This window comes from Canis lupus, chromosome 13 (genome assembly GCF_003254725.2).
Source record: "Canis lupus dingo isolate Sandy chromosome 13, ASM325472v2, whole genome shotgun sequence".
Classification (NCBI taxonomy): Eukaryota; Metazoa; Chordata; class Mammalia; order Carnivora; family Canidae; genus Canis; species Canis lupus.
In genome coordinates, this window is record NC_064255.1 from 31,008,082 (window position 1) to 31,023,690 (window position 15,609).

The 15,609-nt window shown below is 49.5% G+C and overlaps 1 protein-coding gene across 1 annotated transcript in view; it reads right to left on the minus strand.

Annotated features, from left to right (window-relative positions):
• The window catches only part of ZFAT (zinc finger and AT-hook domain containing), a 188,165-nt gene that overhangs the window by 106,556 nt on the left and 66,000 nt on the right, over nt 1–15,609 (minus strand). The window contains 4 exon segments of the mRNA XM_025450143.3: nt 3,486–3,718; nt 4,498–5,948; nt 11,371–11,521; nt 13,564–13,752. Of these exon segments, the coding sequence (XP_025305928.3) occupies nt 3,486–3,718; nt 4,498–5,948; nt 11,371–11,521; nt 13,564–13,752 (2,024 nt within the window).

Genomic DNA, 15,609 nt, shown 5'->3' on the forward strand with positions numbered 1-15,609 from the left:
TGAAGCTCATTTGTGCTATCTCGCAGGACCCTCACCGCGACCCTGAGGAAGCAGGGTATATACTCACTCTGCCGTTACACATAAATCACATGATTCCCTTTCCACAAAATCCCCGGCCAGGCCAATCCATTGAACCTAGAAAGCAGATTAGTGGGTGCCAGGGGCTCGGGGAGGGAAAATAAGAAACATGGGGATTCCCGGGTGGCTCAGCAGTTTAGCGCCTGCCTTCAGCCCAGAGTGTGATCCTGGAGTCCTGGGATCGAGTCCTACGTTGGGCTCCCTGCAGGGAGCCTGCTTCTCCCTCTTCCTCTCTCTCTCTCTCTCATGAATAAATAAATAAAATCTTAAAGAAAAATAATAAATGCTAGCTCACAGAAGATCTCCTCACCAGGTCAACATTTCCCTGGTAACTGTGACTTTATTCCAGAAATAATTTACAGGCTCAAAAGATAAATGTTGTCTAAGCTTGAAATACTGGAACCTGTTTTCATAAACGATGCCACCTTGCTACACTGGCAGTACAGTCCGCGTGTTTCATGGAAAATGCTTTCAGTATTCTGGGGTAAATACAAAAGGCTTCCCCTCGGTGTGCCCACCTCGTCTGCCGGGAGCTCCTCTCCTTGCCTCTCCCTTGGCCAAATCCTACTCATCAAGCGCAGAACCCCTCCTCCAGGCAGCCCTCCTTACCCCAACCAGGACCTCTCCAGGCAGTTGTGGGAGGGCAAGAGCACTTTGTGTTGGCCTCACTTACTCTCCCTCATTGCCCTATTGCTATTACTATTCTCTTGTCTCTCCCCCCACGAAACAGGGCACCTTGAAGGCAGACAAGGGGTCTTACTCGTGTACTCGTGTCTGAAATCCCAATGCCTGGCACACCCTCTAGCCTGTGTCAGCGAGCTTCAGGGCCACAACAGCACGTTTTCACCTTTAAAAGCGTCTCTCTGCAAATATCAGGGAGGGAAAAGACTGAAATCAAACTTTAACAACTTCTAAGAAAACATGAGTGTTGATGACAATCAGGATAGCACCCTGTGTTTATAAGGTCAACAGAGTCACACTCCCTTATTCCCACTCTGCTCTTGTGGGAACTTCCAGGGACGTGTCATTAGTGCAGCACAAGCCAGAGCACAGCAAGTATCCACACAGCCCCTGCTCTCATGGCACAAAGCCTACCTGCACCACATTCCTCCCAAAGGTGTGCAAGTGTCCAGGACACCCGCCAGAAGGCGTGGCAGACGTTCAGGACTGTCTGCCCTGACCAACGGGCCGACCGGGGGCCAGTTACCCAATGACTGCACTGAAGGCTCCTGATCCACCCTGTGGAGGAAACACTCCCCCTCGTGGAGGTGGTATAAGAATAGGACACGGGGGCCTGGACCACAGGATGAAAACAGACATCGTCACCCCTTTTCCCCAACACGCCTTCTTAAGTGTCAACACTGGAGATAGAAGCCTCCCTGAAGGAAGGTTCACAACCGTAGAAAGTTGAAAAGAGAAGCTTCTTTAAATGCCAGTTTATCAAGATAAATGAAAGCATATGACATTGGGCTTAAGATCTTATGACACGTCTCTGATGGGCCCTACTGACCACAAGGACCAGGGACGTGGCTAGGCGGCCAAGAGGCAAGAAGATGCCTGAACTGGACCTGAGTCCCTCTGACACATGCAACGGGCAAGGAAACCGGGTATGGGCAAAACAGGTGGTCCCGACACTGAAATGCTCTTTTACAACTTCCTCTTCTGTGTCAGCTGTCAGCCTCTGTTTCCAAGTCTCTCAATGCAGAGCATCAAGTCCCCAAACATAGAATAACTAACAGTAATTACAACAGTCAGGTGGCATTCTGCACCTACTACACATCAGGCATTGTTCTGGGACATTTATGCACATTTTCTCACCTCACCCTCCCAAGAATGGGTACACTGAGGCACGGGGCAGGTACATGGCTCCTCCTGAAGTCAGATGCATGGCACACGGGGGGAGACAGGGGGGAAAACCCACAGTCTGGTTCCTGGTCTTACCTGCTACACTGCAAGGCTGCCCCCAGCACCCTGTCCTCACGTCAGCCTCACTCCCTCTTGACTTCATTGTAATGAAGTTTCCCCCCCGCCGAGACAATATTGGGAGCACGACCAAGCTGACAGCAATTCTGTAGGGAAACAGGAAGAGCACGCCTTCGTGCTCTACTCAGAAGGAGAGAAACGTGTGCGAAGAGGTACCAGGTGACATGCAGCAGCCGGCACACGTTCAACAACACAACACTGAGCCCAGTTCCAGTTCTTGCCATAGAACATTCCATCTTATCCTCCCAGTAACCCGAGGGGATCTATCTACATATACACGTGTGTACACATGTGCATTGTGTCTGCAGGCATGTAAAATAAGTGTACACACTCATCTGTACATGTGTATAGAATACACTTGCGTGTGTCTATGCATATGTGTGTATACACACGTGTGTGCGTAGAAGACAGATATATGCTTTTTAATAGATATTTCATACAAGAGGCTACCAAGTCTCAGAAAGGACGAGTGACTTGCCCCAACATCCACAGCCTGTGAGAGTGCTGGAGACGGTGTCGGACCCCCAAGCATCCAACCCCAAAGCATGTGCCCTGACCTACCCCCTGCACCTACAACACCCTGACTTCACCCGTAGTGACAAACAGCCCCAGCGTGAGTGATTTCCGTGCCAGAACACAGTGGGAGCACATCAAGTTGCCGAAGAAGCCTCTTGCTGTGCTCTCTGTGGTATAAAAAGGAATGCCATTAAAGCAGAACCACACCTGGGGCCAGCTGGGCCTCCTTACAACCTGAAGAAGGCTCAAATCACGCTCAGGTGGTGGCCCCTTGAGTGACGTGAGAATTTGCAAAAAGAAATAGTCATTCATTGTGTTACATCATCTTCCATCAAAGAATTAAGCAAGTTTTACCATTATGAATATTAACAGCATCTTGGATTAAATTATCAATTTTTTTTTTAAAGTAAATGTGCTCCACCATCTATCGCAGAGAGTCAACAATCACCACACAACAGTACGAGAGCGGTCATGATCATTTGCTGCCCTTTCCTGGCTGACCAAACAGTGTCTACTGCTTTGACAGGCACTATGGAATCTAACCCCCACACCGTGAGCGGCAGCTCTTACCACGAGTACCTCTCCTACTAATACCTCGTTGGAATGCCCTCTAAGAAATCCTTGCTTGCTTCCTACTCTGCAGATCCTCCAATAGTTTCTCTCTGACGCTGGAAAAATTTGCACAGAAGGTGTATTTGTTTCAACCGAGTCATTCTGCGACACCTGGGTCTCTCCCTGCGAAAGGAACCCCGGGGGCGAAGGCTTTGGGGAAGGGAGAAGTATGCCACGGGATGGATGTTTGCTCGCACAAATAGGCTCCTGGGAAGCAGGACGCAGCGAAGGGTGCAAAGGTGAGAAGCGGTGAGCACCCGGGGCGGATGGTGCAGCCGCTCGGGCTTGCTACTTACCAGCTCCGTGTGAGCTTTCAGATGTGCCTGCAGCTTGTATTTATCTGGAGTGTTGTAGTCGCAGCCGTCGGTGGGACACTTCAGCAAGATGTTGCTGTGCTTCTGAATAACGTGGCGCTTGAGGCAATTCTTGGTGATGGAGGAGTACTGGCACTGAGAACAGTGGTGCAGGTGCTCCCGCGTGTGCGTGCGCACGTGCATGTCAAAGTGCACCTGGTACCAAAAAAGTTTGCCTAAAACAACACCGTCACGTGAGAACAAGGAAGTTTCTTTTACACCGAATTTGATTTTCTCGTTATTTTTTTTCCCCCTATAATGTGTAGCACTGTCTCTGGCCTGTCCAGGTCACCCTTCGCCCTTTCCTCATTTCTGTCTGGAAATTACCTTTCAAAGGTGGAAGGGAGGAGACCTGAAGGGCGCTGCTATGTCTGCATGGTGTCAGAGCTGGGAGAGCAGGGAACAAATATTTCCTGAGGACCAATGACAGTGCCAAATATGACTGTGCACATGCATAAGTCAGAGTCTCTAAGCTCTGCTGAGCCCCCGGGGCCAGCGCAGGGCGTCCTGCTCCCGGTGCTGCCAGCAACCCAGGAGATGCAGAGGCCACACATGCTTGCCCTGCACGCTGCGAGGGCTCTATGCAGGGCTCCCCACCAAGAGCTGCGCTGACCACATGGCCACAAGTTATGCTATTCTTCACATGTGCCGTGTGCTCGTAACAATTCCCATTAGCTCCAGTTCTGGCAGAGGTCCTGGGATAAAGTTCTGTGTGTGCCTGACCATGCCAGTGCGGCTAACTGCCTGTCTCCACAGAGGCTCCACGTGCTAACCTCTAACGCAGGGGGCCACCTGTTGCTATCTACAAATGATGAAGGACAGCTCATTCAGAAGTGGTTTTTTTGCAGACATGAGCTCCCATCAGACACGAGGGGACCCAAAGCAAGCTGGGGATGGGTGGGGCTGCTGGAACCAGAGCTCAACCAGCTGCTTGCCCAGCGCTGCCTCTCCTTACCACAGTATTCACACTCCAGGTCCCCATACACCTTCCGGATCCTCTCGCACAGACCGGTGTTCATCCGTCTCTTCTGTAAACCGTCCAGGATCTTCATGAATGCGCTGATGCCGGCCCGGTGCTCGGAGGCAGGTGCGCACGAGTCAGGCTGGGGCAGGGCCACGTCCCCTCCATCCGCTGCCAGCGCAGGGTCTGAGGCCTCAGCTGCGTCTGAGCCGAGGCACCTACCAGGATCTGGTCCCTCAGATGGGAGGGCAGCCCCTTCCTGCCCCGACCCCGGCGGGCTCTCGGCACCCTGAGTCTCCTGGTTTGCCTCCGTGCTTCTGGCCTCAGGCTGCAGTGGTGTGACTTCTTCGCCCTGAGTCTGGGAGGAGGCTCCGTGCGGGGCATCCAAGGTGTCCTCGGGAGCAGTGCGAGCCTCCGAGGAGGAGGTATCACTCTTTAACAAAAACCCATCGGAAACCACTGCATGTGAATGCGGGTCCGAGGAGTCCACAGTGGCTTCCGACTCGCAGGGTGACAGGGCAGCACTTTGGGGCTGGGGGGTGGCTGCGTGCACAGGTGGGGCAGGCTCTCCCACAGAGGCCTCGGGCTCCTTCTGTCTCTCCTCAGGCTGGGCATCTGCAGGGCAGGTGGCCTCCTTGGGCGCATTCACCCCCTGGCACACAAACTCCTCCTCTGCCAGCTGCAGCTGGCCCCCCAAGGCTTCTTGCTGGATGTCCCCGCCAGGCTCCAGGAGGCAGAAGCTCTGGTTGATGGAGCTGGTGAAGAGCCCAGTCTCCTGTGCAGCCCCATGGGCCTCACGGATGTGGGAGCGCAGCCTGATGGAACTGACAAACTTCTTGAGGCATATGGCACAGACGTACACGAAGGGGTGCTTCCTGACGTGTAGCTCCAGCGCCTGGTACTTGGTGGCCCCGTGGCCACAGAGCTCGCAGGCAAAGGGCCACTTGTCCCCGTGCACCAGCATGTGACGGTCGCGGTCCAGCTCGTTCTTGAACTTGCGCTCGCAGATGTGGCAGTCGTAAAGCAGCTGCCGCTTGCCCTCCCTGGTCATCAAGCAAAGCTCGTCCAAGGCCTCCTTGACCTTCTGGTCCTGGGGGTCGTGCGCATCTCGGATGTGCTTGATGAGGTTCTTGACATCGGAGTACTTCTTCTTGCAGAAGCGGCAGTGCTGCTTGATCTTCTTGTGCACGCGCTCAACGTGCACTTTGAGATGCCCTTTGCTCAGGCAGGTGAAAGAGCAGTAGTCGCAGGCGAACTTCTCGCCGGTGTGTTTCCGCAAGTGCACGTTCAGGTTGGCCTTGATGGCGCTGGCGTAGCTGCAGTGGGAGCACTTGTAGGGCTTCTCGTTGGTATGGATCCTCAGGTGGGCCTGCAGTGAGTGCTTGAACTTGAAGACCTTGTTGCAGTACTCACATGTGAAGATCTTGAGTTGGGTGGGCCCTAGCCTAGAAAGAGACAACAGCACGGTTGTTACAGGTGGAGGCACAGCACCTCCCCAAGGACCTTCAGTTCCTCTGTAGGAACCAGATACCAAAGGCTCACGGTAAACGAAATGGCACTGAGCAGGACCGCAGGGCCGAGTATAGGTCCCTGTTCCTCAGGGCCTCACCGTGTTGGGCAGCGTGGGGAGGAGACAGGTCGGCACACGCTTGCACGACAGCATGGTCAGTGGTGACAGGAACACAGGATGGGGGGAGAGGGAGAAAGAGGGAGAGAGAGACACATCTAACCAGGACCGAGGTAGAAGAGAGACTTGCTGAAGAGGAGATGTCTGAGCCCAAGGCTTACAGAAGGAGAGGGAGGCAAGAGGAGAAAGAGGACGGAGGATATGTCATTCACACCGCACAGGACAACCAGCTGTGCCCCAAGGCCGACCTGGATGTATTCCGCTACGCAACTGGTTGTCCCGGAATGAGCTCCATCAGCTCCACCAGATTAGATACAATCTGCCTGGGTTTTTGTTTTGTTTTCTGTTTTTCAATTTTATTTATTTGACAGAGAGAGAGAGAGAGAGAGAGCGCAGGTGCACAAGCAGAGGAAATGGAGAAGCAGGCTCCCCCCTCAGCAGGGAGCCCGATGCCATGCGGGGTTCAATCCCAGGACCCTGGGATTATGACCTGAGCTGAAGTCAGACACTCAATCAACTGAGCCACCCAGGTGCCCCTGCCTAGGTTTGTTCAACAGCTGCAACAATCCACACATGTCTGCTCATTCAACCAGCTGTCGTGGGCAGGGAGGACCCGTTGCCACCACTCATCAGTGAAAGACCCGCATCCCCAAGTCCTAACAGGGCAAGTGCACTGGCCTGACTGGGGAGCTGGCCGTCATGAGCTGAGCTCCATGTCTGCCCTTCTGGCAATGAAGGGTCTGCCCATGGGCACAGGTGGCACAGCAAGTGCTCAGCTGAGAGGGCATGCGTGGGCCTGGCTAGCAGCAGTCAAAGAATGGGGGGGAGGGTGGTGGAATGTCAAGGCCTAGGAACGGGAAGCTGTGTGTTGATGTGCCTCACGCTATGTCCCCCACAACTCCATCAGTAACAGAGCTGACATTCCCGTCTCCATCGTCCTGATCCTTCACCATGGCTAGTTCAAGCGCTCACATGAGAAAAGACAGCTGCTGTTCAACTGTCACGTATTAGTGACTGTCGTTCATGAATACCTGCCAATCCATTTCAGGCACTGTGGCAGATTTTGTGTATGTGATGGAGAATAAAAACATGGTCTGCTTCATGGATCCTTCTCTTTCAATATGGCAACATGTATGCGATGGTCTTAACAGCTAGTGATTACTGAGTATGTGGTACGCCAAGCCCTATGCTAAATACTTACTCCCAACCCTATTGTTATAGCCACTGTATAGATGACAAAACAGAGTCTCTGCCCATGGTCATACAATTAGTGAGTGGACTGAGCCTCTAGAGCCTGCAAACATCACACCCATGCCTCCCTTCCGCAGTGTGACCCCACACATGGAGAAGGCCCTCTGCATGAGGCTCCCAGTGCTACTGGAACAGCTCTACCTTGTTTCTGAAATCAGTGAACGACAGTCACCCAAGTACTACAGCAGGCAGCAGGGACCGGAATTGGCAGATGAGCGGGACAAGCAGGTGATGCTTCCTCTCCTCCATAATCATTCCCTCTAGACCTATGTCCAGGTTGTCCCCAAATGTCCCCTAAGGTCCTCAGAAACACTGACAAGCATTTACTGCTGTTAATCAGACACCATTATGCTGTATCCACTGTAACTGCAAAGTCTACATTTATGGAAACTATCTATATAACTATGTTTGATCAACACAGGTTGCCTTGTCTTTAAATTAAAAATATTCAAATCGACTGTAGTTCATAAACACCAGAGAGTACCATTCACATAATGTAATTAAAATATTCAAATCTGAAAGTCAGTACTATGCCTGCATGTTAAACCCAAGGCTAATTTCAGGAAACTAATTTGGATCTTTCTCAAATGACAAAGAAATCCAGAAGGTGATAGATTTTATTGGTGTAAAGAACACTGGAGAAAAGAAACCCTGGATTCAGAACGTTAATTAAATAAACAAATCACAGTATTTTCTCCCCTAATGCAAGGTCTAAATGGTCTTAGGAGAATCTTTTGCTCTGATTTTTTTGTTTTGTTTTCTTACACAAATACCTGATAAAGCCCTCAGTGCCCTCTTCCCGCCAAGGGTCATGAATCTGATGAAGACGCTAAGCAGCCTACAGCTGACTCAAGCTCAAGCCTTGCTCGCTACGACTGTGAACGGACACTCAGAGCTGCAATGCCCACATGACTGCTGATCAGTTATTTCACTCCAAGTGTTCCCCTGCTAGGAGGGCCACCCTCGCCGCTGTGTTTTAGAACATGATCACACAGAGCTCTTAAAGGTCAGACCCCTTGATCTGGTTATTCCACGTCTGGGAATCTACTGAAAGAACGAATGCAAAACTGCACCAAAGGTGCTCCCTACAGGACTTTTCACAACAGGTGAGTGTGGAATGCTGCTGGAAGGTCCCAACATAAGGAACTAGCTTGTTGGCACATTTATTTTTTTTTTTCCTTCTTTCACTCATTCAAAAAAAGTACTTCCAGGCCCTGAGGACACAACAGGGACAAATGCAAACACATCTCGTGCTCTCCTGGAGCGCACTTTCTGGGGGAAGGGATGGGCCGGACTTACAACCAGAGAAATGAGCAGGTAAGGACCACCAGCTCCCTGCAGTGATGGAGAAAGGCAGGATGCTCCAGGAGCCCAGATCAGGGCCTGACTGATCAGTCTAGGGGGCAGGGCAGGCTGTCCTGAGCACTGGACACTTGAGCAGACAGCTAGCTGGAGGATAAACAGGAGTTAAGCAAGCCAGGGAAAGGGGAGGCATCCAAAATGAGGAAGAGGCACCTGCAAGACCAGATCAAGGAAGTACAAAGAGCGTCAGAGCGCCTGCTGGAGCCCAGAGACCATGGGGAGCAGAGGAGGAGACATGGCTGGAGCAGTGGCAGCCCCAGAAGGCCCCGCAGGCCAAGTTCTCCTACCACCCGTGAGGACCTGAAGGGTGCAGTCAGATGGCATTTTACCAAATCTCCTTGGCTGCACTGTGAAGAACTGAGCAGATTACAGAGCATCCTCATCACGACCTAACGTGTACTACAGTAATTTGTGAATAATCTGAGTAACAGAGGAAATCAAGTACAATGAGATGAGGTATTAAGAGCAAGATACAAAATTGCAGTAGAAAAATAGAAAGTCAATTTTATAAACTATGTGGGCTGAAAAGAGGCTGAAAGGAAATACATTAAATATATTAACAGTGGGCAGCCTGGGTGGCTCAGCGGTTTGGCGCTGCCTTCAGCCCGGGGTGTAATCCCGGGGTCCTGGGATCAAGTCCCACATCGGGCTCCCTGCATGGAGCCTGCTTCTCCTCTGCCTGTGTCTCTGCCTCTCTGTTTCTCTCTGTGTATTCTTTCATGAATAAATAAATAAAATATTTTTTAAAAAATTTACAGTGGTTATAATATCACGGTAGTGATCTTACAGATGATGCTTGTCCTTCAAGTTTTCTGGACTTCCCAATTTTCTATGCAATCTGTCTGTGTCATATTTGTGTGAGAATCTCTCTGATACGTTGATGTAACCTAGAAGTCTGTATCTGTATTTTTTTCAAAACAAAATCGTCATGCAAAGAAAGTCTCTTTCCTATTTTGTAGTTTGTACTATAAATATTAATAGAATACATGACAAATGGAATACAGCCTAAACCTGCTGTTTAAACATTGTGTCCATTTGCCTATTAATTAGATGACCAGTTAGCTGAACCCCTCCCCAGCAGACCTCAAAATCCTGTGCAGGTAGGTAAAAGTCTACAAATCAACTTGAGACCAGAATGATCTTCAAATTTAATTCTGTGACAGTTTTGCCAAAGGAATGAGTATTTTTACAACCTCGTCAATAAATTCAGTTGCTCATAGCTGTAAGGATACAGGACCGAGGCTACAAATTAATGAAGCATCCCACATGACATCATGCTCATATGTTTTGTCATTTATTCTCACCACTAAACAAAGTCAGATTGTACTGGAGGCGATCTTACGGCTGGCAAAATGGAGGCTGAGAGGCAAACCCACTTGTGTCAAATACAATGGAGTAAAAGCTTCATCCAGACAACAGCTATATCCATCCTGTTCTCTCTCCTTCCCAATGCCTGCGTCATAATGGACATTTGATCTGTTGAGCTGAACCCTAGCAGAAGAGTCTAGAGCCAACCCAGGTCTATTTGGCACTAAAAGCTTTGCTTTCTTCAAGAATGGCTCATTTCCCCTCTTCCAGAAACAGGTGAAACCCAGTGGCAACTGGGCATTTTCACTGCCTTTCCTCCCAGCTAGGAAACTGCAGAGCTCAGATGATCAGTTTGCTATGCTACCTGAGCAGGTGGAGATGAAGACCCTGGCAAGGATGTGCAAAATGTACCTACTCGTTCACTCTGGGTTGTCAACTGACCCAATGTGTTTGGAGGGCAGTTTTCAATGTTGTTTAGTTTTAAGTTCTCATAGCCTTTGAGACAGCAATTTCAACTCTAGCAATTTATCCCCAGGAAGTCATGAAAAAGTACTGAAAGACAAAAGTAGCAGAACCTTGAGGGCAGCATTGTCCATCAAGCAATGGACATAAAGCAATGGCTACATAAACTACAGTGCACCCATTCAATAGCAAACACTTTTTTAAAAATGTGTACTGAAAAAGATTTTCAAGGTGTGCTAAGTTCAAAACAAAGTTGATAATGGTGCATTTGCTGTTTCACATTAGAAAAAGTAACAAAATTAAAGTGCTGTAGTTTAGTATAACATGAAAAAATTATGGTGATGTACGACCCAACTGTCAACAATAGCTACCTCTGGAAGAACTATGGGTTACTTTAACCCTACATCATCTGGAGTGCTGGAACTTTCTACAAAATACTTGTATTACTTTTAAAAGTAGGGGAATGATAAAGATTTTTTTTCTCATTATAAGATGTGTAACTTTAAAAATGAGCAAATTTACTAAGGCCTTATTTATACCACTTTTTATTAAGGCTGAATGTATGGTTTGCCTTGAGTAAAATGCTCCGTCTTCATTAAAGCCAACTGGTGCTCAGTTCCAAAAACTTGTGGATCTGCCACACATTTCAGAGAAGCAATGTGGGCTCGTAAACACTTAAGAACCATAACAGAGGTGTAACAAAGAGTCTGACTCTTAGGTTGAGTCAAGAAACCAACGTCCTCCACAGCTCAGTTTGCAAACAGCCCCTTGATAAACCAATGGGCTGGCCCTCTGGCCCTCTCTGGCCATCACTGGATTCCAGCTCCGGCTGAAGTCACATGGAACAGACACTTTACCTGCTGGACTTCATGGGCTGCTCATAGGGTGTCTGCTGAATGGCATACTCCTGGTACCCTCTGCGAGGCGCCAGGTCAGCCGTGGTAGTCTCAGGGTTTGCAGCGCCTGTCTCCGGGGGCCCGGCCTCCACTGGAACGATCTTGGTGGCACCTGAGATGAAGGTACAAGTCACCGCACATTAGAGGCACCTCACCCACGTGGGAGCAGAGCCCTGGAAGTGTGTTTCTTCACTGCAGGGCTCCCTTGCAAGATCGGTTTTCCTACAATTCACACATTTCACTTCTGTGTCTATGTCTGTGTGTATACATGTATTTGCAGGGAAGAAAGGGCAAGTTTTCTAGTAACCTGTCAAAATAACGTTCTGGGCCACCTGAGTGGCTCAGTTGGTTGAGCATCCCACTCTTGATTTCGGCTTAGGCCATGATCTCAAGGTCATGAGATGGAGCCCCACATCAGGCTCCATGGTCAGAGTGGAGTCTGCTTAAGATTCTCTCTCCTTCTCCCTCTGCCCCTCCCTGCTCATGTATGCATGCACATGTGCTCTCTCGCTCTCAAATAAATAAATAAATTTTAAAATGCATCCTTCTGAAGCAATTTGCACTGGATCTGTTAATAAAAACATAGAAGACAGGACATATATACACCTATGTTTACTTCCCAGGTTCTATACAGGACTACCTGTGCCCAACCTTGAGTAAATGGAAAACTGCATCAAGATAACATAGAGCAGTGGCATCCATCAGCCGTGAACAGGAACCCCAGCTGCCAGGGGTCCAGTCCCACATACGACGTGACCTTACCATCAGTGGACCTGTTTCCACCCTAGCAAATGAAGGGTGTGGAATGGAAAAACTCAAAGGTCCCTTTGCTTATGCAAGTCTAGGATACAAATGGCCAAAGACCTTGTATAGCAGAGACATGCGCACACACCCACATGCACGTATCAAGTACATCAAAGAACAGGCTCCCATCTACCCCATTTCTAGAATAGCAAAGGATATCAGTAACACTTTTACCCCCACTTACAGAAATCTCAAAGGACTGCCATCAATTTTAAAGAAGTTACCGTGGGGGAAGCCTGAGTGGCTCAGTGGTTGAGCCTCTGCCTTCAGCTCAGGTTATGATCCCAGAGTCCTGGAATCGAGTCACACATCAGGCTACCCGTAGGAAGCCTGCTTCTCCCTCTGCCTATGTCTCTGCTTTTCTATATGTCTCTTAGGCATAAATAAATAAAATCTTTAAAAAAAAAAAAACAACAAAATAAAAAAAGTAAAGAAGTTACCATGGGAACCACTAGAGGTGGCAGAGAACAAGAGCTGCTCTCTCTCCGAGGTTAATCATTCCCCTGATCGATACTGCTCTGAAGTCGGCTAGTGCAGACAATGTGACTTTCCAGAAAGTTCTTCCAGCCACATATTTTTATGTGCCTTATTTCTTACCAATCATCCTATTCTGTGCTGAGGTATAAAGAGGCACTTACCCGGCATTTCCACTTTAAATAAAGAGTGACTACTATTACCATTGGAAAGAGATGCTTAACAGGCTGTAGCTGCTCTTAAAATCCCACCCCTGATTTTTAAATATTATTGCACAACTATCACCCCAAGTGGATAGGAAAAAAAGAACCATTATAATACTTTGGAACTTACTATCATAAACCGCTTTTTGTCTAAAGTATCCCTTCCTGAAAGACCTTTTATAAAAAAGGTAGTTATAGTATCTCCACTCTATTTTATGTGAAAGGAAAGGGAGACAGAAATCTCTGATATTATAAAATACGTGATGAGCCCACTAAAAATGCAAGACAGAAGCTGGGCAGAGGGACCATGAGACTGCAGGTTCCAGGGAGCAGGTGCATCTGTCTGGTCTGAGCAGGTTTGTCTCTCCCAGGGACCATCCTGCTGAGTGCAGTGAGGGGAGGGCACCCCTGAGTGGGGACCGGGCCACAGGAACAAAGGAACAAAGCATGCTTCCTGGCCACCGCTCTTGTGATAGGGCCTATGGCAGCAACAGCAGCACCCCCACTACCTCTCCTCTGACGCTATCCACAACGACCCTGCAGGGATGGGTAATAGATGGAGAACCCGTCAGTGAGCCAGCTGCCCAGGACCACAGGGTCCAAGCTGTCAGGCTGCCCAGCACAGACTCGCCAAAAGCTTCTTGTTTTGCCCCTTCCTCCCTGTTGTGGTCACCTGGAATAGCTTCGTGGGCCGTTAAAACCACACTTATGATGGGTTTCTTCACTCCAGAAATCTGCCCGGCCTCCTTTCCCGAGGGGATCTTCTGGACTTTCTCTGTCCTCTGCGTCCTCGGCCTCCTTGGGGTCTTTTCTCGGTCATCTTCCTTATACTTCCTTTCCAGTTCAAGGTCAGATTCATCACCTGAAGAGCAAATAATACCGAGATGTATAAAATATCCTTTTATATCAGTGATAGAATTAGAGAGTGCCCATAACCTTTTTATGGGATGGTAAAAGAACTAGATATGTGTGATATCTACACGCCGGTCCTCACTGCCGCGCGGGCCTCTCTCTCACTTCAGGCATTGTCTTTGGTTCTCCGGGCTCTCATGTGATTCAGTAAATACTCCCTGCACTGCTGCCACGGGGCCACCATCAAGGCACTAGGGACACAGTGTTGTTAAGGCCAGCATAACCCTTCAGCTTGTTTTCACAAAGCCTACCAGACTTCAGAGTTATTAAAGAAGATATGGTCTCCAAGATTTACAGCCTAGGAAGAAATCATTCAAGCTACAGTTACAAGCTACCTTCTACAGTGGATATAAAGATGGATAAGGCACAGACGGGGACCATGCCCTCCAAAGCCCTGCAGTCTGGGGGGAGAAACAGGGGTGCAAAGAGGTGTCAGCAAGGACGGTCAGCTGTGCACCAAGTGAAATGAGAAGCAATGGTAGAAACAACTCGAGAGGTCAGAAAAGGCCTTCTGGGGAGACAACCTTTCCGTTGGCTGTAAACACAGGTGTTTGTGAGGTGATGTTTGGGGGTGGGGGAGAACAGTGGGGCAAAAGGAGTATGGGGCAAAGAGGTGGCTGTGATGAAAATGGCAGCACCCCACTGTAAGAAAAGAGAGCAAAGACAAGGAGTCAACCATTAGCTCTGCATGTTGTGTGGCTACAGCTTGTGGAGATGCATGGAGGTGGAAATAAAACCACTGGAGGCCCACAGAAAGCCCATGAGGGTCTGGGAGAGCCTCCACCACGGAGTACAGGGGAGGAGACTCCAGTGCTCATGGATGGCAGCCTAGTCGCGCGGGTGAGTGAAGCCTCCAAGCAGGGCTCTGGTGACAGAGCACAGGCCGCAGCACCAAGACAAAAGCACCAGGTCTCTTGATTGTTCAAAGGGAGATGAGAAGGGCACCTGGGTGGGTAGTTGAGTGTCTGTCTTTGGCTCAGGGCGTGATCCCGGGGTCCTGGGATCGAATCCCATGTCGGGTTCCCTGCAGGGAGCCTGCTTCTCCCTCTGCCTGTGTCTCTGCCTCTCTCTGTGTCTCTCATAAATAAATAAATAAAATCTTAAAAAAAAAGGGGGGGGGGGAGACGAGAAATCCAGACTTCTTTTTTTTTACATGACATCTTGATTTTTTAAGGTTGACTCTAATCTAAAAAAAATCTTAAAACAATGGGAGGGCCAAGCAAACAATGTCTGAGGCGCACCTGACCCAGAGCCCTCCTCCACCACCGTGGAAGGCAGTGGGGAGCCGCTGAAGCATGTGTGTTGATGGAAGGACTCCACTACATCTGTGCTTCAAACACCGGCCACCACTGGGGAGGACGAACTGAATAGGTTCAAAAGACATTTCAACACACCAAAGAATGGATGTGTCAGCCACAGAAGGAACAACAGCTAACCTCAAACGGCTAGACCTGGCAGGAGCCTGAGGGTAAGAAACACTCGGATGCCAAAGTGAGGCATAAAAGGGCGAGCGAGCTCTCACCTGCAGGCTGTTCCAGATTCCTAAGGAAATGCAGGGAAGGAAGGAGAAAGGCGTTTTCGGTCTTAGAATCACAACCACAAACCTGAAATAACCTGCCCAATCACCGCCCAGAACGTCGTGACAAGTAGAAGGAGCAGCTCCCGACAGCCCGTTAGCGGAGATGAGCGTGGGGTGGGTGCGTGGTTGCAGGACAGGCCCACGGGCGGACGGACAGTGGGGGTTCAGACAGTACTTTGGGCGGAGGCGTCACATAGGAGAAGTTGGCACCATGCGGGAATAAGGCAC